This window comes from Lissotriton vulgaris, chromosome 10 (assembly GCF_964263255.1).
Source record: "Lissotriton vulgaris chromosome 10, aLisVul1.2, whole genome shotgun sequence".
NCBI lineage: Eukaryota > Metazoa > Chordata > Amphibia > Caudata > Salamandridae > Lissotriton > Lissotriton vulgaris.
In genome coordinates this window covers 1,155,949,122-1,155,976,961 of record NC_141698.1, presented here as the reverse complement: position 1 = coordinate 1,155,976,961, position 27,840 = coordinate 1,155,949,122, and the positions used below count along the sequence as shown (strand labels likewise).

The 27,840-nt window shown below is 54.2% G+C and overlaps 1 protein-coding gene across 3 annotated transcripts in view; it reads right to left on the bottom strand.

Annotated features, from left to right (window-relative positions):
* Positions 1-27,484, bottom strand: part of LOC147689504 (NACHT, LRR and PYD domains-containing protein 3-like) — a 255,087-nt gene extending 227,603 nt beyond the window's left edge. For all 3 annotated transcript variants that reach the window (XM_086942258.1, XM_086942260.1, XM_086942259.1), the window contains exon 1: positions 27,360-27,484. In XM_086942258.1, coding sequence (XP_086798384.1) covers positions 27,360-27,387 — 28 coding nt within the window. In that variant the 5' untranslated portion in view covers positions 27,388-27,484. The remainder of the gene's footprint in view (positions 1-27,359) is intronic.
* Positions 27,485-27,840: the final 356 nt, after the last annotated feature.

Below are 27,840 nucleotides of genomic sequence, written 5' to 3'. Positions count from 1 at the left end.
GGCCTGCTTCAGGAGGCAGAGAGGGCCTGCTTCAGGAGGCAGAGAGGGCCTGCTTCAGGAGGCAGAGAGTGCCTGCTTCAGGAGGCAGAGAGTGCCTGCTTCAGGAGGCAGAGAGGGACTGCTTCAGGAGGCAGAGAGGGCCTGCTTCAGGAGGCAGAGAGAGACTGCTTCAGGAGGCAGAGATGAACTGCTTCAGGAGGCAGAGAGGGACTGCTTCAGGAGGCAGAGAGGGCCTGCTTCAGGAGGCAGAGAGGGCCTGTTTCAGGAGGCAGAGAGTGCCTGCTTCAGGAGGCAGAGAGTGCCTGCTTCAGGAGGCAGAGAGGGACTGCTTCAGGAGGCAGAGAGGAACTGCTTCAGGAGGCAGAGAGGGACTGCTTCAGGAGGCAGAGAGTGCCTGCTTCAGGAGGTAGAGAGGGCCTGCTTCAGGAGGCAGAGAGAGACTGCTTCAGGAGGCAGAGAGGAACTGCTTCAGGAGGCAGAGAGGGACTGCTTCAGGAGGCAGAGAGGGCCTGCTTCAGGAGGCAGAGAGGGCCTGCTTCAGGAGGCAGAGAGTGCCGGCTTCAGGAGGCAGGGAGTGCCTGCTCCAGGAGGCAGAGAGGGCCTGCTTCAGGAGGCAGAGAGTGCCGGCTTCAGGAGGCAGAGAGTGCCGGCTTCAGGAGGCAGAGAGGGCCTGCTTCAGGAGGCAGAGAGTGCCTGCTACAGGAGGCAGAGAGTGCCGGCTTCAGGAGGGCAGGGCAGGGCAGGGCATGCCCACCGAGGGTCACTCACACTGAGCTGCTGTCTTTGAGGGGCTGAGTCACAAGACTGCAGGATTCTGCCTGACCGGCTCCTACTAACACAGTACAGGGGGTGGACTGGGGAAGGGTCAGGGAAGCGACGTGCTCAACGTGAACAACTCGATGGAGCAAAGCGAGGGACAGACCCAGCCTGGAGATATCTGAGAACCACATATGAGCCTGCAGTGTCCCCTTTCTGCAGCCAAAAAGATTGTCATATATTCTTCACTGTAATAAAAGTGCTCAGTGACAGAAAACGTGAACTAACTTTCAGAAATTCACTCTAATCGATGGATTTGTCAACAGAGCAGTCGAGCGAAGGGCTGCTCGAATATGAATTAACCTTTGAAAGAATGAAAACCAAGAATCTTTTGGCAAAACAGCGACAGTTGTTTAATTAAACGCAGCGGCCGAGAGATCGGGCAACAGAGTCGAAGTCTGAAGACTGGGCGCATATTTGCTTCAGCAGCCATTTTGTATTTTACGTAAAGCATCATAATACAATGTATGTATTCCTTCGGCAACAGGTTTTGGGGCCTAGTCCATGGGCCATAAATTGGGGGTTTGATAAGGAGCGAAGAAGGGCCTCGTCCTTTTGTGAACATACTGTCCGGCATGAGGAGCGCATGATCACTGTGTGTAGTGTGCATACTGTGTTCTGATTGGCTGTGTGTTCCTAACTTAGTGTGGCATCTTACTTTATGTTATTTTTGAGAACGCACGCCCCTCCGGTCAAACGTGTTTTATTGGGGCCAATCTCCTGAGACGATTGTGGTGTCACTGCCTATCTGTGGGATCGCTCTGGGCTTTCCTGTTGGCACGGTCTGTCTAAAGGTTATGTGCCCTCCAACCTGTGACCGGTCCATCTGTTGCTTCAGACCAGGGTCGCAGGGCTGCCTAACAACGTATTTCTGACTCGCAGTTGAGGGGGAGGTCCCGTCGGGTGAATTCAACAGCGGGATGCAAGTTTGTTTCTATACATACATATATCATGGTGTACATCGACATTGTATTTTCCAGTATTAACAGAAGAGCGGGCTTTGGCGTACTGAGCACTCACAAGAGTGATTATTACTTTACTGTGGCTCAAGGGCCTTCCTGGCGCTTCAGCCTGCGTTGAGCCGGGTGGTTTGTTGCTTGCTGACCCCAGAGCGATTGTGGCAGTAATCTGGAGGACGGTGTAGATTGAAATATCACAGAAAGAATATAAATATCACCCCCACTCCACCTTGAAGTTCATTTAAAAAGTCTACACCCAATGAAGGAACATTTTTAAATTGATATTTAGGACGCAAAATTCATGTCAGTTTATTACATGGTGTGGTTGTGCAACTTCACCATGTAATAAACTCAGCGACCCGTCTTGTGTCCAGCCACGTTCCTTTGTCCACCCTGGTAGCCAAGGCTTCGAGCAGTCCGGCTTGGTCGAAGCATTTAGGAGTACCAAGACAGTTGGATAATAAAGAAATGCAATACAAAGGAAATACCTTAATTTTATGAATTTTTAAACACCAAATTCACCAGAGTGTTCTGGATATTTAAATTATTAAGCAAATGATAATTACTGATTTTCAGTTACATTGCAAACAAGCATTGGCAACTACAGCGGTTAGTGGTTACTTTGAAAATGTTGGTAAAGTTGTAAACTTGCAGTCTGGCACGCTTTGGATGATTAACTGAGGAAGGGAGTGAGTCACAGGGGGCCACTAAGGCTCGTTTGGCCACTTGCCTTTCAGTCGCAGCAGTCTCCAGTCTGGTTCCAGGTTCTATGGCGGACCTCCATATACTTCAATAGAGAGGTCCAAATGCAAGGGATAGCGGCTGTTGAAGATGCTAGAGGATGCGGATTCGGTGGGTGGGCGGTCTTCATGGGGCTACTTCGCAGTCCACGGTTATAGTGGGTAGACTTTGGCCACAGGGGTCTATGTCCCTCGAAGTCTGGTTGACGTCCAGCCAAAAATCAGTTGCAATTGTTCATTGGTCTCCTGGTTACAGGGAAACCAGTGGTTCCCTTTAGCTGGTGGTAACTACAGAAGTGTGACCAAACATCACTCCAAAAACTCTCCCGGGTCTAGCAGACTCAGGTACATTTTTAGGCCTCGCCTGAGCCAGCGCATGTGCTGATCTGGCGAGACATTTAGTGAGTGGGCTTTAAAAACCTACCAGAGCTTTTTGTGTTTTCCAAACTGGGGTGGCGTAGTGGGCAAAAGAACGATGGATTAAACCCAGATTTTTTGACTGAGGGAGAATGTTTGCATTGTTAGCATTTCATTCATCATTTTTTTGCTGTAACACAGCTTTCTTGTGTGGCATACTGCGTACGGTTACAAGCACAGGCACGAGCAGAGGCGCCATCTGGCTTTCCTCTCGCTCGCCCAAGCGCGCGCGCCTCGCTCTGCCTCTCTATCTTGCTTGTCCCTCCCCCACCACAGAGAGCGTCTCGCGGCCGCGCGTCTAGTGCTTGAAATTTCTTGACTGGTTCGGCTTGTCCTAGACTTCACTCTTTGTTTTAAAATATTGGTATTCTTCTGCTGCCTACCCGGGGCTAAATGATGAGCCATTGGTCCTTGACTCCTCACCACCCGTTAATGACATTTTTCCCCCCCGGCTCTGGAGATCACAACAGGTTCTTTAACCCAGTACATCCATTGATAACGCTTTCCTTTCCGGCGGTCTTGAGCCCTGGGATTTTCACCTAAGATGTTCACCCGCTAGACCATCATCTGACATCAAAATCTCGTTTCTGAGCATATCCGCTCCTTCGGTCGGCAACATTGTATCTACGGACGAGGTTTGTACAAGCCCCGCCCATCACTTCCTTTTACCCAGGTGCTGAGGAAGCATTCTCCAACTTAGACTCAACAGAGGCAGCCTTCGTTCCTACAGCAATTGACGAGAAAGTTCCCACTATTAGTGGCTGCTTAGAGCTGTGCTGATTCTCCGATGTTTCCCCTGAGTTTCTCTCTCTGCTTTCTTCTCTGCTGTAGCAGCGGCTTCCTCCTGCTTCTTGGCTGAGACACCTTGGTGGAGTTGGCTCCAGGTTCGTCCCGCTACTGCTCTTGCCGCGTTCTTCACAGCCTTGTTACTTTTCGGAGCCATTTCCATTAGGAGAAGCCCAAGCCTCCTCCGCAGGGTGCTGACCACCGACTTGATCACCCACAGAGCTGCGACAATCGCGCTACATGTTCCTCGAGATTGGACACACCTGCAGAGCCACGAAGGGTCAGCGATGTATGTATCTTCCAGCATACTAATACATCATTTCTGTTTTCTTAGGGCCAAAGCGCCAGCGCACCTCTCGCAGTGGTCAAGCAGTCGCCATCTTGCTCCTCAAAAAGTTCCCTCCCACTTCTGTTGTCGTAGGCACCTGTGTGCAGTAAATTCTAACATTTTCACTTTATTTACTGCGTTTAGAACTGCATACATAGTGATCTACTTTCTTATAGAGGTTCAGCTCCAAATATGTTACAGCCATTCCCTTATGTTGTTCAGGTGATCTTAGTGTATTCACTGCATTTTTGTTTACCGCCCAGTTGTTAGGAGTGGCAGTTCTACTAAGAACAGTGTATGGTCTGACTCTGTCATTGACTCTATTCTAATTCCACCATATGGACAAATAATCTCTAGTACAGACCCAGGAATGCTTCACTGTGTCTTACGAACATGACAAAAGAGGCTATCGCTAATGTACAATAGCCTTACTCTACCAGGCCCACGCCTTAGCTCACCTGGGACAACTTTCAATCCGTCCCAAATCCTGTTTAATCTGTCTAAATGTAGATCGTTAACTAGAGCCAGCACCACCTGCCCTTAAGAACTGAACATGCTGTTGTTTTTATTATTCATCGAACAGCCCCTGTCCATGGCTCTGTGTGTATATTGATCCTAATCTTAATTGCTCTGTACTTTTGTACCATACAAATGACTGCACCTCCTGTGCTTCTCCATACACCTTTCATTGAGCCTACATGCTGTAGTTTTTAACTTCTGAGAAATTTTGTAAGGAATTAAAAAAGGTACATTGTACAAATAGTAGAAAAAATCAATGTTCACATTAAGTAGTGGATTACATTATATATTTATGACACTGGCGAGGATGACGATCATTATTGAAACATTCCTATTACATGCACATCTTTGGAGAGAACATCTTTCAGTATGTGTATTTAATTTGGTGCACAGAGAGGTATGAGAATGATATGCACATGTGTATGAGTATTAGAATCTTCATGTTGCCACATGTGCCCATCTTTATTTTGGGGGAGGGGTGTAGGAGAGTAGGATCTGCTTACTATGGTTACCCCCACTTTTTGCTGGTGTTTCACTGTTTTCCGACTTCAGTCTGGCTGGGGCCCTGCTATCCAGGACCCCAGCCTAGCTGCATCCTCTCTAAAATGATACCATGTACTTTAGGTACACTCCAGTTTGGTTACTGGGTCTCCCTTGTGAGTCCCTAGTATATGGTACCTTAGGTACTAAGGGCATAGGTACCCCAGAGGCCTACCAGTGGCTGAAGCATGTATTATGCCACCCCTGGGAAGCCTTCCAAAATGGCACCACAGGTCTGCTACTGCAGCCTGGGTAAGGTGGTGCATGTACCCCTTACTAAGATATAGGTTACCTATATCTACCTTTAATCACAGACACATATAAACGTATAAGTCACTCCTATGGCAGGCGTTAATTATCCTGAAGGCAGAGTGCTTGGTTTTGTGTGAGAGGGTGCCCATGCATGACAGGACCCCTCTGCAGCTTTCGGAATCTATTCTCTGAGGCTGTTCTGTGATGCAGCCAGACCATTTACTCTTAAGTGTATTATAATCACGTGGTAAATGCTAACTTTGGAATGGCTGCATGGAAACATGTTGTGTTTGGTGTCAAACACTTTGGAATCCTGATCCCCACCAGTCCCGGCAGCGGGGGTATAATCCCACCCTTCTAGAAGGAGAGACATGCACACACTTACCTAACCGGTAATAGTTTAAACGAGCCCTGGCATCACAAAATGGATGCTGCTGCCACAGACACGAGTCTGACCTCCTGCTCCTGGACGAAACTCCGGCAGGGGAGGCCTGGACAATAGGTTTCCTGTCCAGGGAGGTGTAACCACCTCTCAGACAGGCTTTAGTGTATTGGGGCTGGGTGGGTGCATTCAGTGAATGCTTTTCAGACAGTGCTGGGGGCACACTTGGTGTCCCTGTGCATACCCCAGTTCAAACCTGTTGCAGGGGCACTCAGCCCTTGTTCTGGCATGAAACTGGACAAAGGGAAAGGGGTGTAACCACCCCTCTCCAAACACCCACCCATAGGTGGGTCTCCAGGGTATGTCCAACCACCTCTCTTAGTATAAATATGGGACCCCAGTCCTTAGGACTTCAGATTACACCTGGACAAAACTCTGCAACATATATCCTGGAACTTTGACATTCTATTTCGACTAGAAGTTGGAAGAGTCTCCCGTGGGGTCAAGGTGTGACTCCCCTGTTCAAACAGGCACCAAAGAAGCATCTTGCAGGTCTGCATTTCGGAAGTATTTGCAACTCAGGACATAGACTTCCCGAATTCTCAGAGACCGACATGGGATCCCAGCAAAGCTGAGACCTGCAGCCCTCACGACTGACGTGGAACCGGAACTCCAGGGCACGTGCACATTTGCTAGTGCATCGACTTCCCGAGCTTTCCCGAAGTTGTGCATTGGGCTACTTGTATTCCAAGCCCCGAGCACCATCTGCATCAAAGATTGTGGGCCACACTCCACGAGTGTTCTGTGAGCCAGCTTCTAGCATTTCTGCTCGAGGCCCCTTGCAATTCCTAGTCCGTCGACTGGTGGGTCCCCACAAAGGTAACTCTTCTGTTTCTTGGGCTTTCCTGGTTGACGTGCCCTGACTCCCTACTGAGTGGTGAGTCCCTCAGACCTTGCTGGTCTGCACCGAAGCCAATCTCTGCTTTCTGTGTGGGTTGTTGTTGCCAAGGCTTGTTGTGTCCAATCCAGAAACTGACCCGGCAGCACTCGACATCCTTCGTGGGACAGCTCGAATCCAGAACCTGGTCATCGTCGTCGTCTCCTGGTCCCCGTGGCCGAAGAGTCACCTGAAATCTGAAATCACCCGACATCGGTGGGCATCCGCTCATCACCTTCCTGGTCACTGGCAAGTGACCCAGACTCTGTCCCCTCTGCTTTCAAGTTCTTCACATCTTTGATCCACCCGGACACTTTCCACTTAGTCGCCAGCAGCACTTTGCAGCAGATCACCATTGAAATCGACGACGAAACCCGTCACGAAAAGACACCTTTGCACCCGGCTTCCCTAGGTGATGTAACTCGAGTACTCCGGTGCTCCCGTGGGAGTTGACTCTAGAACCTCCTAGTTCTTAAGGGGTATGCTCCAAGTCCTCTTCTAAGTGTCCTTTATCTTTAAAATTCCAACCGCGACTTTCATCATAGAAGTTAATGGCGATTCGCGACTGTGCTTAGACACTGCACGCGTCCCCCGTGGGCCCCTGTGTCACTACCTTGGGTGGTTCTTGGTGGCGGAGTGAGTTAAAGAATGATGATGGATTACTTGCAATGTTCAACACTCCGTCCATCATCCCCTTTGGTTTTCCTTTGTTCGCCGTAAGTTGGCAGGGTATGCCCAGAAGTGGGTCCCTTGCTCACTTTGCCACTGGATTCAAGCAAGCCGGGCTGAAGGCGGCTGATTAGCCAGAAACCGGTCCCAGGATGCCTATTTTCGGTCCTGGGAAGGCATGGCTTGGCAGTTCGGGCTGGACTGTTCCCATGAGGCACAGGGTCAGACTGATTTGCATATAGCCATGTCTGAACTGGGGTGGCAGAGTGGGCTAAAGAACAGTGATGGATTAAACCCAGATCAGTTGACTGGGGTGAGTGCTAGCAATGTTCAACACTCCGTCCATCATCCCCTTTGGTTTTGCTTGGTTTCTGGTGACCCCAGTGGTTCTAAAGGCTCTAGGCCTTGTATCTATGGCAGTTGTGGTTCTTATACCACTTTCTTAATATATTGTTTGGTACGCGCCTAGGGCTCAACGTATATTGTGCTAATTTACTGTGTGCTAATTAGGTTTACTGAATGCACTTTTGCCTCTAACCTCATAAGGAGACTAGAGGGATGTGTTTAGAATAAATACATATATTTTATATATATACCTGGTGTGGTTTCCTTTCATTTGGTCATTCATGAGATTATAGACTGGTAAAACAAGCAGCTTTACATTCCTTCGAGACTTAGCCTGAAGGCTGCTCTCCACAGCTACCACTACGATAGCTTTCTATAAGGTTGTCTTAAACCTACCATCAATAAGGGTCGTTTGGACTGGTGCAAGGTGCCCACTAGAATAGTGGACAGCATATGCCAGGCAACTTCTGACAGGGGGCTGGACCTCCGGACCAGGTCCGACAGTTCTGCATCAGAAGCATGCTGAAGCTTGGCTGGCTGAGTTCATAGCAATGAACAGAGTGAATTTGCCAGCAATATGGGAATATTCCAACACGTGCTATAAACACAATAGGATGGTTCTGCGAGGTCAACAGTCACTGTTAGCAGATGCAGCGATCAGAAGGTCAAGAGGTTAAATCTGAGGACGGTACTCTCTGCATTCCATCCTCCTGAAGTCGGTAAATTCAACAACATTAAATGACTTACATATATCACCAACATACACACCAACAAAACACACTACACACATACATTCCAACACACATATCACAAGTCACCACGACATTCCACCCCATACCACTGCCCTTACGTCACCACACTAAGCACATGGAGCGCGAATAAAGGTATCAAAGCTCTTTACATAAGTACTAGTTCTATTACAGAAATCTGCCAGGTGGATGATAATGTGCTGCGTGGCTAAACACTTATAAGGTCCCTGTTAGAAGGGGATGACCCCAGGGGTCAAGACTGCTCTCTCAACCACCCGAGACCCTCCTCTCCCACAATTCCTGCTGAGTCTTATCGAGGGAAGGTCCTCGCCGGGGAGGACTGATCGTACCCACTGTCGGCACCCCACACTTACGAACGGACACCACAGCGTGAATCTTTATCAAGAATGAACTTTATCAAAGTAAAATAGGTAGCAATACACAGCGATCGAGGGATCGCGAGAGTCTCGTGAACAAGGGAACTGGGGAGCGGGACAGTCTTAGAGGGCCAGCCAGTACGTAGCGTACCCTGCGCACAGTTCTCAATCCTCAAACTGGGGGGTACGGAGGCTGGCGATGGTACTTGCTGTCCTACTCATTTCGGTCCGAGGTAGTCGTGAGGGTAGCGTTGGTGGTCCAGCCAGACCAGAGGGTTCTTCAAGCCGCGACGAGGTCAGCAGGGCTCAGGATGGTAGCAAGAGTCTCTCGTTCTCAAGAGTGGGCCGCGACGAGGTCAGCAGGGCTCCGATGGTTCAAGTCTTACTCTTCGAGAGGGAGCCGCGACAGTGTCAGCAGGGCTCCGATGGTTCAAGTCTTACTCTTCGAGAGGGAGCCGCGACAGCGTCAGCAGGGCTCGGTGGTTCAGTTCTGTAACTTCGAGGATGAGCCGCGACAGCGTCAGCAGGGCTCGGTGGGTCAGAGTCCGTTCTCCTCAAGGTCAGCCGCGATCAGATCAGCAGGGCTTACTTGTCCAGGATACAACTGCCGGCGGGATGGGAGGCCGGCTGTCTTATAGTGCCAGCTAGAGTCAGCTAGAGTCAACTAGAGTCAGCTAGAGTCAACTAGAGTCAGCTAGATTCAGCTAGAGTCAGCTAGAGTCAACTGTGCCAGTCAGAGTCAGCTCGAGTCAACTAGAGACAGCTAGAGTCAGCTAGAGTCAACAAGAGTCAGCTAGAGTCAGCTAGAGTCAGCTAGAGCCAGCCAGAGTCAGCCAGAGTCAGCTAGAGTCAACTGTGCCAGCTAGAGTCAGCTAGAGTCAACTATAGTCAGCTAGAGTCAACTAGAGTCAGCTACAGTCAGCAGAGACAGATAGAGTCAGCTAGAGTCAGCCAGAGTCAGCTAGAGTCAGCTAGAGTCAGCCAGAGTCAACAAGAGTCAGCTAGAGTCAACTGTGCCAGCTAGAGTCAGCTAGAGTCAACTAGAGTCAGCTAGAGTCAACTAGAGTCAGCTAGAGTCAGCTAGAGTCAGCTAGAGCCAGCCAGAGTCAGCCAGAGTCAGCTAGAGTCAGCAGAGACAGCTGAAGTCAGCTAGAGTCAGCCAGAGTCAGCCAGAGTCAGCTCGAGTCAACTAGAGTCAGCTAGAGTCAACTAGAGTCAGCTAGAGTCAGCTAGAGTCAGCTAGAGTCAGCCAGAGTCAGCTAGAGTCAGCCAGAATCAGCTAGAGTCAGCAGAGACAGCTGAAGTCAGCTAGAGTCAGCCAGAGTCAGCCAGAGTCAGCTAGAGTCAGCTAGAGTCAACTGTGCCAGCTAGATTCAGCTAGAGTCAGCTGGAGTCAGACAGAGTCAGCCAGAGTCAGCTAGAGTCATCCAGAGTCAGCCAGAGTCAGCTAGAGTCAGCTAGAGTCAACTGTGCCAGCTAGAGTCAGCTCGAGTCAACTAGAGTCAGCTAGAGTCAACTAGAGTCAGCTAGATTAAGCTAGAGTCAGCTAGAGACAGCAAGAGTCTGCTAGAGACAGCTATGGGAAGTATTGGAAAGTGGCAGTATGAAGCCCAAGTGCTGCTGCCTCCAGGTCCAGCCCCATCATTCAGTTAATGCCGTCTGTGAAGCCCACGAGTCTGGGCCCCATCATTCAGTTAATGCCCTCTATGAAGCCCACGTGCTGCTGTCTCCAGGTCCGGGCCCTATCATTCAGTTAATGCCCTCTATGAAGCGCACATGCAGCTGTGTCCAGGTCCGGGCCCCATCATTCAGTTAATGCCCTCTATGAAGCCCGTGTGCTGCTGTTTACAGGTCCAGGCCCTGACATTCAGTTAATGCCCTCTATGAAGCCCACGTGCTGCTATCTGTAGGTCCAGGCACCGTCATTCAGTTAATGCCCTCTATGAAGCCCGTGTGCTGCTGTTTACAGGTCCGGGCCCTGACATTCAGTTAATGCCCTCTATGAAGCCCACGTGCTGCTGTCTGTAGGTCCAGGCACCGTCATTCAGTTAGTGCCCTCTCTGAAGCCCACGTGCTGCTGTTTCCAGGTCCGGGCCCTATCATTCATTTAATACCCTCTATGAAGCCCACGTGCTGCCGTCTCCAGGTCCGGGCCCGATCATTCAGTTAATGCTCTCTGGGAAGCCCATGTGCTGCTGTCTCCAGGTCCGGGTCCCGTCCCTTTGTTAATGCCCTCTATGAAGCTCACATGCTGCTGTCTCCAGGTCCTGGCCCATCATTCAGTTAATGCCCTCTATGAAGCCCACGTGCTGCTGTCTCCAGGAGCGGGCCCGTCATTCGGTTAATGCCCTCTATGAAGCCCAGGTGCTGCTGTCTCCAGGTCTGGGCCCCGTCATTCAGTTAATTACCTCTATGAAGCCCACGTGCTGCTGTCTCCTGGAGCGGGCCCCATCATTCAGTTGAAGCCCATGTGCTGCTGTCTCCAGGAGCGGGCCCCATCATTCAGTTAATGCCCTCTATGAAGCCATTGTGCTGCTGTCTCCAGGTCCGGGTCCCGCCATTCAGTTAATGCCCTCTATGAGGCCCACGTTCTGCTACCTCCAGGTCCAGGCCCCATCATTCAGTTAATGCCCTCTATGAAGCCCACATGCTGCTGCCTCCAGGCGAAGGCCCAATCAATCAGTTAATGCCCTTAATGAAGCGCACGTGCTGCTGTCTCTAGGTCCGGGCCCCGTCCCTCTCGTAAAGCCCTCTATTAAGCCCACGTGCTGCTGCCTCCAGGTCCGGGCCCCGTCATTCAGTTAATGCCCTCTCTGAAACCTACGTGTTGCGGTCTCCAAGTCTGGGCCCCAACATTCAGTTAATGCCCTCTGTGAAGCCCACGTGCTGCTGCCTCCAGGTCCTGGCCTTGTCCCTCTGTTAATGCCCTCTATAAAGCCCACATGCTGCTACCTCCAGGTCCGGACCCGTCCCTCTGTTAATGCCCTCTATGAAGCGCATGTGCTGCTGTCTCCAGGTCCGGGCCCCGTCCCTTTGGTAATGCCCTCTATGAAGCCCATGTGCTGCTGTCTCCAGGTCCGGGCCCCATCCCTCTGTTAATGCCCTCTCTGAAGCTCATGTGCTGCTGTCTCCACGTCTGGGCCCTGTCCCTCTGTTAATGCCCTCTATGAAGCGCATGTGCTGCTGTCTCCAAGTCCGGGCTCTGCCCCTCTGTTAATGCCCTCTCTGAAGCGCATGTGCTGCTGTCTCCATGTCCGGGCCCCATCATTCAGTTAATCCCCTCTATGAAGCCCACGTGCTGCTGTCTCCAGGTCTGGGCCCCATCATTCAGTTAATGCCCTCTGTAAAGCCCAGGTGCTGCTGTCTCCAGATCCGGGCCCTATCATTCAGTTAATGCCCTCTATGAAGCCCATGTGCTGCTGTCTCCAGGACCAGGTCCCATCATTCAGTTAATCCCCTCTATGAAGCCCACGTGCTGCTGTCTCCAGGTCTGGGCCCCATCATTCAGTTAATGCCCTCTGTGAAGCCCACGTGCTGCTGTCTCCAGATCCGGGCCCTATCATTCAGTTAATGCCCTCTATGAAGCCCCCGTGCTGCTGCCTCCAGGTCCAGGCCCCATCATTCTGTTAATGCCCTCTATGAAGCCCATGTGAGGCTGTCTCCAGGTCCGGGCCCCGTCCCTCTGTTAATGCCCTCTCTGAAGCCCACGTGCTGCTGTCTCCAGGTCCGGGCCCCATCCCTTTGTTAATGCCCTCTATGAAGCGCATGTGCTGCTGTCTCCAGGTCTGGGCCCCATGCCTCTGTTAATGCCCTCTATGAAGCCCACGTGCTGCTGTCTCCAGGTCCGGGCTCGTCCCACTCTTAATGCCCTCTATGAAGCCCACATGCTTCTGTCTCCAGGTCCGGGCCCGATCATTCAGTTAATGCCCTCTATGAACCCCATATGCTGCTGTCTCCAGGTCCGGGCATCATCATTCAGTTAATGCCCTCTCTGAAGCCCACGTGCTGCTGTCTCCAGGTCCGGGCCCCTTCCCTCTGTTAATGCCCTCTATGAAGCGCATGTGCTGCTGTCTCCAGGTCCGGGCCCGTGCCTCTGTTAATGCCCTCTATGAAGCCCACGTAATGCTGTCTCCAGGTCCAGGCCCATCCCTCTCTTAATGCCCACTCTGAAGCCCACGTGCTGCTGTCTCCAGGTCCGGGCCCCGTCCCTCTGTTAATGCCCTCTATGAAGTCCACGTGCTGCTGTCTCCAGGAGCGGGCCCCATCATTCAGTTAATGCCCTCTATGAAGCCCATGTGCTGCTGTCTCCAGGTCTGGGCCCTGTCTTTCAGTTCATGCCCTCTATGTAGCCCACATGCTGCTGCATCCAGGTCCAGGCCCCATCATTCAGTTAATGCCCTCTATGAAGCGCATGTGCTGCTGTCTCCAGGTCCGGGCTCTGTCTCTCTGTTAATGCCCTCTATGACGCCCATGTGCTGCTGTCTCCAGGTCCGGGTCCCGTCTCTCTCTTAATGCCCTCTATGAAGCCCACGTGCTGCTGTCTCCAGGAGCGGGCCCCGTCATTCAGTTAATGCCCTCTATGAAGCGCATGTGCTGCTGACTCCAGGTCTGGGCCCTATCTTTCAGTTAATGCCCTCTATGTAGCCCACATGCTGCTGCATCCAGGTCCAGGCCCCATCATTCAGTTAATGCCCTCTATGACGACCATGTGCTGCTGTCTTCAGGTCCGGGCCATATCATTCAGTTAATGCCCTCTATGAAGCGCACGTGCAGCTGTCTCCAGGTCCGGGCCCCATCATTCAGTTAATGCCCTCTATGAAGCCCGTGTGCTGCTGTTTACAGGTCCGGGCCCTGACATTCAGTTAATGCCCTCTATGAAGCCCACGTGCTGCTGTCTGTAGGTCCAGGCACCGTCATTCAGTTAATGCCCTCTATGAAGCCCACGTGCTGCTGTCTGTAGGTCCAGGCACCGTCATTCAGTTAATGCCCTCTATGAAGCCCACGTGCTGCTGTCTGTAGGTCCAGGCACCGTCATTCAGTTAATGCCCTCTCTGAAGCCCACGTGCTGCTGTTTCCAGGTCCGGGCCCTATCATTCATTTAATACCCTCTATGAAGCCAACGTGGTGCCGTCTCCAGGTCCGGGCCCGATCATTCAGTTAATGCCCTCTGGGAAGCCCACGTTCTGCTGTCTCCAGGTCCGGGCCCTATCATTCAGTTAATGCCCTCTATGACGCCCTTGTGCTGCTGTCTCCAGGTCCGGGCCCCGTCATTCAGTTAATGCCCTCTATGAATCCCACGTTCTGCTGTCTCCAGGAGCGGGCCCCATCATTCAGTTAATGCCCTCTATGAAGCCCATGTGCTGCTGTCTCCAGGTCCGGGCTCTGTCTCTCTGTTAATGCCCTCTATGACGCCCATGTGCTGCTGTCTCCAGGTCCAGGTCCCGTCCCTCTCTTAATGCCCTCTATGAAGCCCACGTGCTGCTGTCTCCAGGAGCGGGCCCGTCATTCGGTTAATGCGCTCTATGAAGCCCAGGTGCTGCTGTCTCCAGGTCCGGGCCCCGTCATTCAGTTAATTACCTCTATGAAGCCCACATGCTGCTGTCTCCTGGAGCGGGCCCCATCATTCAGTTAATGCCCTCTATGAAGCCCATGTGCTGCTGTCTCGAGGAGCGGGCCCCATCATTCATTTAATGCACTCAATGAAGCGCACGTGCTGCTGTCTCTAGGTCCGGGCCCCGTCCCTCTCTTAAAGCCCTCTATTAAGCCCACGTGCTGCTGCCTCCAGGTCCGGGCCCCGTCATTCAGTTAATGCCCTCTCTGAAGCCCACGTGTTGCGGTCTCCAAGTCCGGGCCCCAACATTCAGTTAATGCCCTCTGTGAAGCCCACGTGCTGCTGCCTCCAGGTCCTGGCCTTGTCCCTCTGTTAATGCCCTCTATAAAGCCCACATGCTGCTACCTCCAGGTCCGGACCCGTCCCTCTGTTAATGCCCTCTATGAAGCGCATGTGCTGCTGTTTCCAGGTCCGGGCCCGTCCCTTTGTTAATGCCCTCTATAAAGCGAATGTGCTGCTGTCTCCAAGTCCGGGCACTGTCCCTCTGTTAATGCCCTCTCTGAAGCGCATGTGCTGCGTCTCCAGGTCCGGGCCCCATCATTCAGTTAATCCCCTCTATAAAGCCCACGTGCTGCTGTCTCCAGGTCTGGGCTCCATCATTCAGTTAATGCCCTCTATGACGCCCATGTGCTGCTGTCTCCAGGTCCAGGTCCCGTCCCTCTCTTAATGCCCTCTATGAAGCCCACGTGCTGCTGTCTCCAGGAGCGGGCCCGTCATTCGGTTAATGCGCTCTATGAAGCCCAGGTGCTGCTGTCTCCAGGTCCGGGCCCCGTCATTCAGTTAATTACCTCTATGAAGCCCACATGCTTCTGTCTCCAGGTCCGGGACCCCTCATTCAGTTAATGCCCTCTATGAACCCCATATGCTGTTGTCTCCAGGTCCGGGCATCATCATTCAGTTAATGCCCTCTCTGAAGCCCACGTGCTGCTGTCTCCAGGTCCGGGCCCCATCCCTCTGTTAATGCCCTCTATGAAGCGCATGTGCTGCTGTCTCCAGGTCCGGGCCCCGTGCCTCTGTTAATGCCCTCTATGAAGCCCACGTAATGCTGTCTCCAGGTCCAGGCCCATCCCTCTCTTAATGCCCTCTCTGAAGCCCACGTGCTGCTGTCTCCAGGTCCGGGCCCCGTCCCTCTGTTAATGCCCTCTAGGAAGTCCACGTGCTGCTGTCTCCAGGAGCGGGCCCCATCATTCAGTTAATGCCCTCTATGAAGCCCATGTGCTGCTGTCTCCAGGTCTGGGCCCTGTCTTTCAGTTAATGCCCTCTATGTAGCCCACATGCTGCTGCATCCAGGCCCCATCATTCAGTTAATGCCCTCTATGAAGCACATGTGCTGCTGTCTCCAGGTCCGGGCTCTGTCTCTCTGTTAATGCCCTCTATGAAGCCCACGTGCTGCTGTCTCCAGGAGCTGGCCCCGTCATTCAGTTAATGCCCTCTATGAAGCGCATGTGCTGCTGTCTCCAGGTCTGGGCCCTGTCTTTCAGTTAATACCCTCTATGTAGCCCACATGCTGCTGCATCCAGGTCCAGGTCCCGTCATTCAGTTAATGCCCTCTATGAAGCGCATGTGCTGCCGTCTCCAGGTCCGGGCCAAATCATTTAGTTAATGCCCTCTGTGATGCCCACATGCTGCTGTCTCCAGGTCCGGGCCCTATCATTCAGTTAATGTCCTCTATGCAACCCATGTGCTGCTGTCTCCAGGTTTGGGCCCCGTCATTCAGTTAATTCCCTCTATGAAGCCCACGTGCTGCTGTCTCCTAGAGCGGGCCCCATCATTCAGTTAATGCCCTCTATGAAGCCCATGTGCTGCTGTCTCCAGGAGCGGGCACCATCATTCAGTTAATGCCCTCTATGAAGCCATTGTGCTGCTGTCTCCAGGTCCGGGTCCCGCCATTCAGTTAATGCCCTTCATGAAGCCCACGTTCTGCTGCCTCCAGGTCCAGGCCCCATCATTCAGTTAATGCCCTCTATGAAGGACACGTGCTGCTGCCTCCAGGCGAAGGCCCAATCAATCAGTTAATGCCCTCAATGAAGCGCACGTGCTGCTGTCTCCAGGTGCGGGCCCCGTCCCTCTCTTGAAGCCCTCTATTAAGCCCACGTGCTGCTGCCTCCAGTTCCGGGCCCCGTCATTCAGTTAATGCCCTCTCTGAAGCCCACGTGTTGCGGTCTCCAAGTCTGGGCCCCAACATTCAGTTAATGCCCTCTGTGAAGCCCACGTGCTGCTGCCTCCAGGTCCTTGCCTCGTCCCTCTGTTAATGCCCTCTATAAAGCCCACATGCTGCTGCCTCCAGGTCCGGACCCCGTCCCTCTGTTAATGCCCTCTATGAAGCGCATGTGCTGCTGTCTCCAGGTCCGGGCCCCGTCCCTTTGTTAATGCCCTCTATGAAGCCCACCTGCTGCTGTCTCCAGGTCCGGGCCCCGTCCCTCTGTTAATGCCCTCTCTAAAGCTCATGTGCTGCTGTCTCCACGTCTGGGCCCCGTCCCTCTGTTAATGCCCTCTATGAAGCGCATGTGCTGCTGTCTCCAAGTACGGGCCCTGTCCCTCTGTTAATGCCCTCTCTGAAGCGCATGTCCTGCTGTCTCCAGGTCCGGGCCCCATCATTCAGTTAATCCCCTCTAGGAAGCCCACGTGCTGCTGTCTCCAGGTCTGGGCCCTATCATTCAGTTAATGCCCTCTGTGAAGCCCACGTGATGCTGTCTCCAGATCCGGGCCCTATCATTCAGTTAATGCCCTCTATGAAGCCCATGTGCTGCTGTCTCCAGGTCCAGGCCCCATCATTCAGTTAATGCCCTCTATGAAGCCCATGTGCTGCTGTCTCCAGGAGCGGGCCCCATCATTCTGTTAATGTCCTCTATGAAGCCCATGTGATGCTGTCTCCAGGTCCGGGCCCAGTCCCTCTGTTAATGCCCTTTCTGAAGCCCACGTGCTGCTGTCTCCAGGTCCGGGCCCCGTCCCTTTGTTAATGCCCTCTATGAAGCTCACATGCTGCTGTCTCCAGGTCCGGGCCCGGTCCCTTTGTTAATGCCCTCTATGAAGCCCACGTGCTGCTGTCTCCAGGTACCGGCCCTGTGCCTCTGTTAATGCCCTCTATGAAGCCCACGTGCTGCTGTCTCCAGGTCCGGGCCCGTCCCTCTCTTAATGCCCTCTATGAAGCCCACGTGCTTCTGTCTCCAGGTCCCGGCCCCATCATTCAGTTAATGCCCTCTATGAACCCCATATGCTGTTGTCTCCAGATCCGGGCATCATCATTCAGTTAATGCCCTCTCTGAAGCCCACATGCTGCTGTCTCCAGGTCCAGGCCCCGTCCCTCTGGTAATGCCCTCTATGAAGCCCACGTGCTGCTGTCTCCAGGAGCGGGCCCCATCATTCAGTTAATGCCCTCTATGAAGCCATTGTGCTGCTGTCTCCAGGTCTGGGCCCTGTCTTTCAGTTAATACCCTCTATGTAGCCCACATGCTGCTGCATCCAGGTCCAGGCCCCATCATTCAGTTAATGCCCTCTATGAAGCGCATGTGCTGCTGTCTCCAGGTCCGGGCTCTGTCTCTCTGTTAATGCCCTCTATGACGCCCATGTGCTGCTGTCTCCAGGCCCGGGTCCCGTCCCTCTCTTAATGCCCTCTATGAAGCCCACGTGCTGCTGTCTCCAGGAGCTGGCCCATCATTCGGTTAATGCCCTCTATGGAGAACACATGCTGCTGTCTCAAGGTCCAGGCCCCATTATTCAGTTAATGCCCTCTATGAAGCCCACGTGCTGCTGTCTCCAGGTCCGGGCCCCGTCATTCAGTTAATGCCCTCTATGAAGCCCATGTGCAGCTGTTTCCAGGTCAGGGCCCCATCATTCAGTTAATGCCCTCTATGAAGCGCACATGCTGCTGTCTCCAGGTCCGGGTTTTGTCTTTCTGTTAATGCCCTCTATGAAGCCCATGTGCTGCTGTCTCCGGGTCCGGGCCTGTCCCTCTCTTAATGCCCTCTATGAAGCCCACGTGCTGCTGTCTCCAGGAGTGGGCCCCATCATTCAGTTAAGGCCCTCTGTGAGGTCCACGTGCTGCTGTCTCCAGGTCCGGGCCCTATCATTCAGTTAATGCCCTCTATGAAGCCCACGTACTGCTGTCTCCAGGAGAGGGCCCCATCATTCAGTTAATGCCCTCTATGAAGCGAACGTGCTGCTGTCTCCAGGTCCGGGCCCCATCATTCAGTTAATGCCCTCTATGAAGCCCACGTGCTGCTGTCTGTAGGTCCAGGCACCGTCATTCAGTTAATGCCCTCTATGAAGCCCACGTGCTGCTGTCTGTAGGTCCAGGCACCGTCATTCAGTTAATGCCCTCTCTGAAGCCCACGTGCTGCTGTTTCCAGGTCCGGGCCCTATCATTCATTTAATACCCTCTATGAAGCCAACGTGGTGCCGTCTCCAGGTCCGGGCCCGATCATTTAGTTAATGCCCTCTGGGAAGCCCACGTTCTGCTGTCTCCAGGTCCGGGCCCTATCATTCAGTTAATGCCCTCTATGACGCCCTTGTGCTGCTGTCTCCAGGTCCGGGCCCCGTCATTCAGTTAATGCCCTCTATGAATCCCACGTTCTGCTGTCTCCAGGAGCGGGCCCCATCATTCAGTTAATGCCCTCTATGAAGCCCATGTGCTGCTGTCTCCAGGTCCGGGCTCTGTCTCTCTGTTAATGCCCTCTATGACGCCCATGTGCTGCTGTCTCCAGGTCCAGGTCCCGTCCCTCTCTTAATGCCCTCTATGAAGCCCACGTGCTGCTGTCTCCAGGAGCGGGCCCGTCATTCGGTTAATGCGCTCTATGAAGCCCAGGTGCTGCTGTCTCCAGGTCCGGGCCCCGTCATTCAGTTAATTACCTCTATGAAGCCCACATGCTGCTGTCTCCTGGAGCGGGCCCCATCATTCAGTTAATGCCCTCTATGAAGCCCATGTGCTACTGTCTCGAGGAGCGGGCCCCATCATTCATTTAATGCACTCAATGAAGCGCACGTGCTGCTGTCTCTAGGTCCGGGCCCCGTCCCTCTCTTAAAGCCCTCTATTAAGCCCACGTGCTGCTGCCTCCAGGTCCGGGCCCCGTCATTCAGTTAATGCCCTCTCTGAAGCCCACATGTTGCGGTCTCCAAGTCCGGGCCCCAACATTCAGTTAATGCCCTCTGTGAAGCCCACGTGCTGCTGCCTCCAGGTCCTGGCCTTGTCCCTCTGTTAATGCCCTCTATAAAGCCCACATGCTGCTACCTCCAGGTCCGGACCCGTCCCTCTGTTAATGCCCTCTATGAAGCCCACGTGCTGCGGTCTCCAGGTCCGGGCCCCAGCCCTCTGTTAATGCCCTCTCTGAAGCTCATGTGCTGCTGTCTCCACGTCTGGGCCCCGTCCCTCTGTTAATGCCCTCTATAAAGCGAATGTGCTGCTGTCTCCAAGTCCGGGCACTGTCCCTCTGTTAATGCCCTCTCTGAAGCGCATGTGCTGCGTCTCCAGGTCCGGGCCCCATCATTCAGTTAATCCCCTCTATAAAGCCCACGTGCTGCTGTCTCCAGGTCTGGGCTCCATCATTCAGTTAATGCCCTCTATGAAGCCCATGTGCTGCTGTCTCCAGGTCCAGGCCCCATCATTCAGTTAATGCCCGCTATGAAGCCCATGTGCTGCTGTCTCCAGGAGCGGGCCCCATCATTCTGTTAATGCCCTCTATGAAGCCCACGTGATGCTGTCTCCAGGTCCGGGCCCCGTCCCTCTGTTAATGCCCTCTCTGAAGTCCACGTGCTGCTGTCTCCAGGTCCGGGCCCCATCTCTTTGTTAATGCCCTTTATGAAGCGCATGTGCTGCTGTCTCCAGGTCCGGGCCCCGTGCCTCTGTTAATGCCCTCTATAAAGCCCACGTGCTGCTGTCTCCAGGTCCGGGCCCATCCCTCTCTTAATGCCCTCTATGAAGCCCACATGCTTCTGTCTCCAGGTCCGGGACCCCTCATTCAGTTAATGCCCTCTATGAACCCCATATGCTGTTGTCTCCAGGTCCGGGCATCATCATTCAGTTAATGCCCTCTCTGAAGCCCACGTGCTGCTGTCTCCAGGTCCGGGCCCCATCCCTCTGTTAATGCCCTCTATGAAGCGCATGTGCTGCTGTCTCCAGGTCCGGGCCCCGTGCCTCTGTTAATGCCCTCTATGAAGCCCACGTAATGCTGTCTCCAGGTCCAGGCCCATCCCTCTCTTAATGCCCTCTCTGAAGCCCACGTGCTGCTGTCTCCAGGTCCGGGCCCCGTCCCTCTGTTAATGCCCTCTAGGAAGTCCACGTGCTGCTGTCTCCAGGAGCGGGCCCCATCATTCAGTTAATGCCCTCTATGAAGCCCATGTGCTGCTGTCTCCAGGTCTGGGCCCTGTCTTTCAGTTAATGCCCTCTATGTAGCCCACATGCTGCTGCATCCAGGCCCCATCATTCAGTTAATGCCCTCTATGAAGCACATGTGCTGCTGTCTCCAGGTCCGGGCTCTGTCTCTCTGTTAATGCCCTCTATGAAGCCCACGTGCTGCTGTCTCCAGGAGCTGGCCCCGTCATTCAGTTAATGCCCTCTATGAAGCGCATGTGCTGCTGTCTCCAGGTCTGGGCCCTGTCTTTCAGTTAATACCCTCTATGTAGCCCACATGCTGCTGCATCCAGGTCCAGGTCCCGTCATTCAGTTAATGCCCTCTATGAAGCGCATGTGCTGCCGTCTCCAGGTCCGGGCCAAATCATTTAGTTAATGCCCTCTGTGATGCCCACATGCTGCTGTCTCCAGGTCCGGGCCCTATCATTCAGTTAATGTCCTCTATGCAACCCATGTGCTGCTGTCTCCAGGTTTGAGCCCCGTCATTCAGTTAATTCCCTCTATGAAGCCCACGTGCTGCTGTCTCCTAGAGCGGGCCCCATCATTCAGTTAATGCCCTCTATGAAGCCCATGTGCTGCTGTCTCCAGGAGCGGGCACCATCATTCAGTTAATGCCCTCTATGAAGCCATTGTGCTGCTGTCTCCAGGTCCGGGTCCCGCCATTCAGTTAATGCCCTTCATGAAGCCCACGTTCTGCTGCCTCCAGGTCCAGGCCCCATCATTCAGTTAATGCCCTCTATGAAGGACACGTGCTGCTGCCTCCAGGCGAAGGCCCAATCAATCAGTTAATGCCCTCAATGAAGCGCACGTGCTGCTGTCTCCAGGTGCGGGCCCCGTCCCTCTCTTGAAGCCCTCTATTAAGCCCACGTGCTGCTGCCTCCAGGTCCGGGCCCCGTCATTCAGTTAATGCCCTCTCTGAAGCCCACGTGTTGCGGTCTCCAAGTCTGGGCCCCAACATTCAGTTAATGCCCTCTGTGAAGCCCACGTGCTGCTGCCTCCAGGTCCTTGCCTCGTCCCTCTGTTAATGCCCTCTATAAAGCCCACATGCTGCTGCCTCCAGGTCCGGACCCCGTCCCTCTGTTAATGCCCTCTATGAAGCGCATGTGCTGCTGTCTCCAGGTCCGGGCCCCGTCCCTTTGTTAATGCCCTCTATAAAGCCCACCTGCTGCTGTCTCCAGGTCCGGGCCCCATCCCTCTGTTAATGCCCTCTCTAAAGCTCATGTGCTGCTGTCTCCACGTCTGGGCCCCGTCCCTCTGTTAATGCCCTCTATGAAGCGCATGTGCTGCTGTCTCCAAGTACGGGCCCTGTCCCTCTGTTAATGCCCTCTCTGAAGCGCATGTCCTGCTGTCTCCAGGTCCGGGCCCCATCATTCAGTTAATCCCCTCTAGGAAGCCCACGTGCTGCTGTCTCCAGGTCTGGGCCCTATCATTCAGTTAATGCCCTCTGTGAAGCCCACGTGATGCTGTCTCCAGATCCGGGCCCTATCATTCAGTTAATGCCCTCTATGAAGCCCATGTGCTGCTGTCTCCAGGTCCAGGCCCCATCATTCAGTTAATGCCCTCTATGAAGCCCATGTGCTGCTGTCTCCAGGAGCGGGCCCCATCATTCTGTTAATGTCCTCTATGAAGCCCATGTGATGCTGTCTCCAGGTCCGGGCCCAGTCCCTCTGTTAATGCCCTTTCTGAAGCCCACGTGCTGCTGTCTCCAGGTCCGGGCCCCGTCCCTTTGTTAATGCCCTCTATGAAGCTCACATGCTGCTGTCTCCAGGTCCGGGCCCGGTCCCTTTGTTAATGCCCTCTATGAAGCCCACGTGCTGCTGTCTCCAGGTACCGGCCCTGTGCCTCTGCTAATGCCCTCTATGAAGCCCACGTGCTGCTGTCTCCAGGTCCGGGCCCGTCCCTCTCTTAATGCCCTCTATGAAGCCCACGTGCTTCTGTCTCCAGGTCCCGGCCCCATCATTCAGTTAATGCCCTCTATGAACCCCATATGCTGTTGTCTCCAGATCCGGGCATCATCATTCAGTTAATGCCCTCTCTGAAGCCCACATGCTGCTGTCTCCAGGTCCAGGCCCCGTCCCTCTGGTAATGCCCTCTATGAAGCCCACGTGCTGCTGTCTCCAGGAGCGGGCCCCATCATTCAGTTAATGCCCTCTATGAAGCCATTGTGCTGCTGTCTCCAGGTCTGGGCCCTGTCTTTCAGTTAATACCCTCTATGTAGCCCACATGCTGCTGCATCCAGGTCCAGGCCCCATCATTCAGTTAATGCCCTCTATGAAGCGCATGTGCTGCTGTCTCCAGGTCCAGGCTCTGTCTCTCTGTTAATGCCCTCTATGACGCCCATGTGCTGCTGTCTCCAGGCCCGGGTCCCGTCCCTCTCTTAATGCCCTCTATGAAGCCCACGTGCTGCTGTCTCCAGGAGCTGGCCCATCATTCGGTTAATGCCCTCTATGGAGAACACATGCTGCTGTCTCAAGGTCCAGGCCCCATTATTCAGTTAATGCCCTCTATGAAGCCCACGTGCTGCTGTCTCCAGGTCCGGGCCCCGTCATTCAGTTAATGCCCTCTATGAAGCCCATGTGCAGCTGTTTCCAGGTCAGGGCCCCATCATTCAGTTAATGCCCTCTATGAAGCGCACATGCTGCTGTCTCCAGGTCCGGGCTTTGTCTTTCTGTTAATGCCCTCTATGAAGCCCATGTGCTGCTGTCTCCGGGTCCGGGCCTGTCCCTCTCTTAATGCCCTCTATGAAGCCCACGTGCTGCTGTCTCCAGGAGTGGGCCCCATCATTCAGTTAATGCCCTCTGTGAGGTCCACGTGCTGCTGTCTCCAGGTCCGGGCCCTATCATTCAGTTAATGCCCTCTATGAAGCCCACGTACTGCTGTCTCCAGGAGAGGGCCCCATCATTCAGTTAATGCCCTCTATGAAGCGAACGTGCTGCTGTCTCCAGGTCCGGGCCCCATCATTCAGTTAATGCCCTCTATGAGGCACACGTGCTGCTGTCTCCAGGTCTGGGCCCTATCATTCAAGTAATGCCCTCTATGAAGCCCACATGCTGCTGTCTCCAGGCCCCATCATTCAGTTAATGCCCTCTATGATGCCCACATGCTGCTGTCTCCAGGTCCGGTCCCTATCATTCAATTAATGTCTTCTATGCAGCCCGTGTGCTGCTGTCTCCAGGTCCGGGCCCCGTCATTCAGTTAATTCCCTCAATGAAGCCCACGTACTGCTGTCTCCTGGAGCGGGCCCCATCATTCAGTTAATGCCCTCTATGAAGCCCATGTGCTGCTGTCTCCAGGAGCGGGCCCCATCATTCAGTTAATGCCCTCTATGAAGCCATTGTGCTGCTGTCTCCAGGTCCGGGTCACGCCATTCAGTTAATGCCCTCTATGAAGCCCACGTTCTGCTGCCTCCAGGTCCAGGCCCCATCATTCATTTAATGCCCTCAATGAAGTGCACGTGCTGCTGTCTCTAGGTCCGGGCCCCGTCCCTCTCTTAAAGCCCTCTATTAAGCCGACGTGCTGCTGCCTCCAGGTCCGGGCCCCGTAATTCAGTTAATGACCTCTCTGAAGCCCACGTGTTGCGGTCTCCAAGTCCGGGCCCTGACATTCAGTTAATGCCCTCTGTGAAGCCCACGTGCTGCTGCCTCCAGGTCCTGGCCTCGTCCCTCTGTTAATGCCCTCTATGAAGCGCATGTGCTGCTGTCTCCAGGTCCGGGCCCCGTCCCTTTGTTAACGCCCTCTATGAAGCCCACGTGCTGCTGTCTCCAGGTCCGGGCCACGTCCCTCTGTTAATGCCCTCTCTGAAGCTCATGTGCTGCTGTCTCCACGTCTGGGCCCCGTCCCTCTGTTAATGCCCTCTATGAAGCGCATGTGCTGCTGTCTCCAAGTCCGGGCCCTGTCCCTCTGTTAATGCCCTCTCTGAAGCGCATGTCCTGCTGTCTCCAGGTCCGGGCCCGTCCGTCTCTTAATGCCCTCTATGAAGCCCACGTGCTTCTGTCTCCAGGTCCGGGCCCCGTCCTTCAGTTAATGCCCTCTATGAACCCCATATGCTGCTGTCTCCAGGTCCGGGCATCATCATTCAGTTATTCCCCTCTAGGAAGCCCACGTGCTGCTGTCTCCAGGTCTGGGCCCTATCATTCAGTTAATGCCCTCTGTGAAGCCCACGTGCTGCTGTCTCCAGATCCGGGCCCTATCCTTCAGTTAATGCCCTCTATGAAGCCCATGTGCTGCTGTCTCCAGGTCCAGGCCCCATCATTCAGTTAATGCCCTCTATGAAGCCCATGTGCTGCTGTCTCCAGGAGCGGGCCCCATCATTCTGGTAATGCCCTCTATGAAGCCCATGTGATGCTGTCTCCAGGTCCGGGCCCAGTCCCTCTGTTAATGCCCTCTCTGAAGCCCACGTGCTGCTGTCTCCAGGTCCGTGCCCCGTCCCTTTGTTAATGCCCTCTATGAAGCTCACATGCTGCTGTCTCCAGGTCCGGGCCCCGTCCCTTTGTTAATGCCCTCTATGAAGCCCACGTGCTGCTGTCTCCAGGTCCGGGCCCTGTGCCTCTGTTAATGCCCTCTATGAAGACCACGTGCTGCTGTCTCCAGGTCCGGGCCCGTCCCTCTCTTAATGCCCTCTATGAGTCCCACCTGCTTCTGTCTCCAGGTCCGGGCCCCATCATTCAGTTAATGCCCTCTATGAACCCCATATGCTGCTGTCTCCAGGTCCGGGCATCATCATTCAGTTAATGCCCTCTCTGAAGCCCACATGCTGCTGTCTCCAGGTCCGGGCCCCGTCCCTCTGGTAATGCCCTCTATGAAGCCCACGTGCTGCTGTCTCCAGGAGCGGGCCCCATCATTCAGTTAATGCCCTCTATGAAGCCATTGTGCTGCTGTCTCCAGGTCTGGGCCCTGTCTATCAGTTAATGCCCTCTATGTAGCCCACGTGCTGCTGCATCCAGGTCCAGGCCCCATCATTCAGTTAATGCCCTCTATGAAGCGCATGTCCTGCTGTCTCCAGGTCCGGGCCCCATCATTCAGTTAATCCCCTCTAGGAAGCCCACGTGCTGCTGTCTCCAGGTCTGGGCCCTATCATTCAGTTAATGCCCTCTGTGAAGCCCACGTGCTGCTGTCTCCAGACCCAGGCCCTATCATTCAGTTAATGCCCTCTATGAAGCCCATGTGCTGCTGTCTCCAGGTCCAGGCCCCATCATTCAGTTAATGCCCTCTATGAAGCCCATGTGCTGCTGTTTCCAGGAGCGGGCCCCATCATTCTGTTAATGACCTCTATGAAGCCCATGTGATGCTGTCTCCAGGTCCGGGCCCTGTGCCTCTGTTAATGCCCTTTATGAAGCCCACGTGCTGCTGTCTCCAGGTCCGTGCCCCGTCCCTTTGTTAATGCCCTCTATGAAGCTCACATGCTGCTGTCTCCAGGTCCGGGCCCGGTCCCTTTGTTAATGCCCTCTATGAAGCCCACGTGCTGCTGTCTCCAGGTCCGGGCCCTGTGCCTCTGTTAATGCCCTTTATGAAGCCCACGTGCTGCTGTCTCCAGGAGCGGGCCCGTCATTCGGTTAATGCCCTCTATGGAGAACACGTGCTGCTGCCTCCAGGTCCAGGCCCCATTATTCAGTTAATGCCCTCTATGAAGCCCACGTGCTGCTGTCTCCAGGTCCGGGCCCCGTCATTCAGTTAATGCCCTCTATGAAGCCCATGTGCAGCTGTTTCCAGGTCCGGGTTCTGTCTTTCTGTTAATGCCCTCTATGAAGCCCACGTGCTGCTGTCTCCAGGTCCGGGCCCCGTCATTCAGTTAATGCCCTCTATGAAGCCCATGTGCAGCTGTTTCCAGGTCCGGGTTCTGTCTTTCTGTTAATGCCCTCTATGAAGCCCACGTGCTGCTGTCTCCAGGTCCGGGCCCCGTCATTCAGTTAATGCCCTCTATGAAGCCCATGTGCAGCTGTTTCCAGGTCCGGGTTCTGTCTTTCTGTTAATGCCCTCTATAAAGCCCATGTGATGCTGTCTCCAGGTCCGGGCCCTGTGCCTCTGTTAATGCCCTTTATGAAGCCCACGTGCTGCTGTCTCCAGGTCCGTGCCCCGCCCCTTTGTTAATGCCCTCTATGAAGCTCACATGCTGCTGTCTCCAGGTCCGGGCCCGGTCCCTTTGTTAATGCCCTCTATGAAGCCCACGTGCTGCTGTCTCCAGGTCCGGGCCCTGTGCCTCTGTTAATGCCCTTTATGAAGCCCACGTGCTGCTGTCTCCAGGAGCGGGCCCGTCATTCGGTTAATGCCCTCTATGGAGAACACGTGCTGCTGCCTCCAGGTCCAGGCCCCATTATTCAGTTAATGCCCTCTATGAAGCCCATGTGCAGCTGTTTCCAGGTCCGGGTTCTGTCTTTCTGTTAATGCCCTCTATGAAGCGCACGTGCTGCTGCCTCCAGGTCCGGGCCCCGTCCCTCTCTTAATGCCCTCTCTGAAGTGAGGTCTCGCTCACACACCCCTTGCCTTCCATCCATCGATGGGTGACAGACACCCCGAGGCCCTCGCCTCCAATGCTAGACAGTGAAACACTCCCCACCCCCCCAAAAAGTTTTGAAGAGGATAGACTTACATGGGGTGTCTTCCGGCGGGGGGTCCATGCTGGGGGTCGAGAAACAGGGGGAGACCCCGAGGCTCAGACTGGGATCAGGAGGGACCCCGGGCGGATCCCGGCGCTGCTGCTGACTCTCTGCGACATCAGGCATCGCCCAGAGGGAAGTCCCGGCAGGCCCCGCCCCTCCTCGCGAGGCCACGCCCCCCAGTGCAGCCGAGCCCCCTCCTGCAACGCCCCCTTCCTGTGAGTACAGCCCCGTGGCTCCGCACCCTCCGAGGCCACGCCCCCTCAGTGCAGCCGAGCCCCCTCCCTATGAGTCCAGCCCCGTGGCTCCGTCCCCTCCGAGGCCACGCCCCTCCACAGACACAGGGTTCTGTCGCCCTCCTCTCGCCCCCTGGCACTGAGGCTGGCATCGGATGGTGAAGTCACCCTGAATCCGTCCATCCGCGCAGACTTCAAAGACTGAATTAAAATGTGAGCCCCCTTAAAGTGCCCCGGA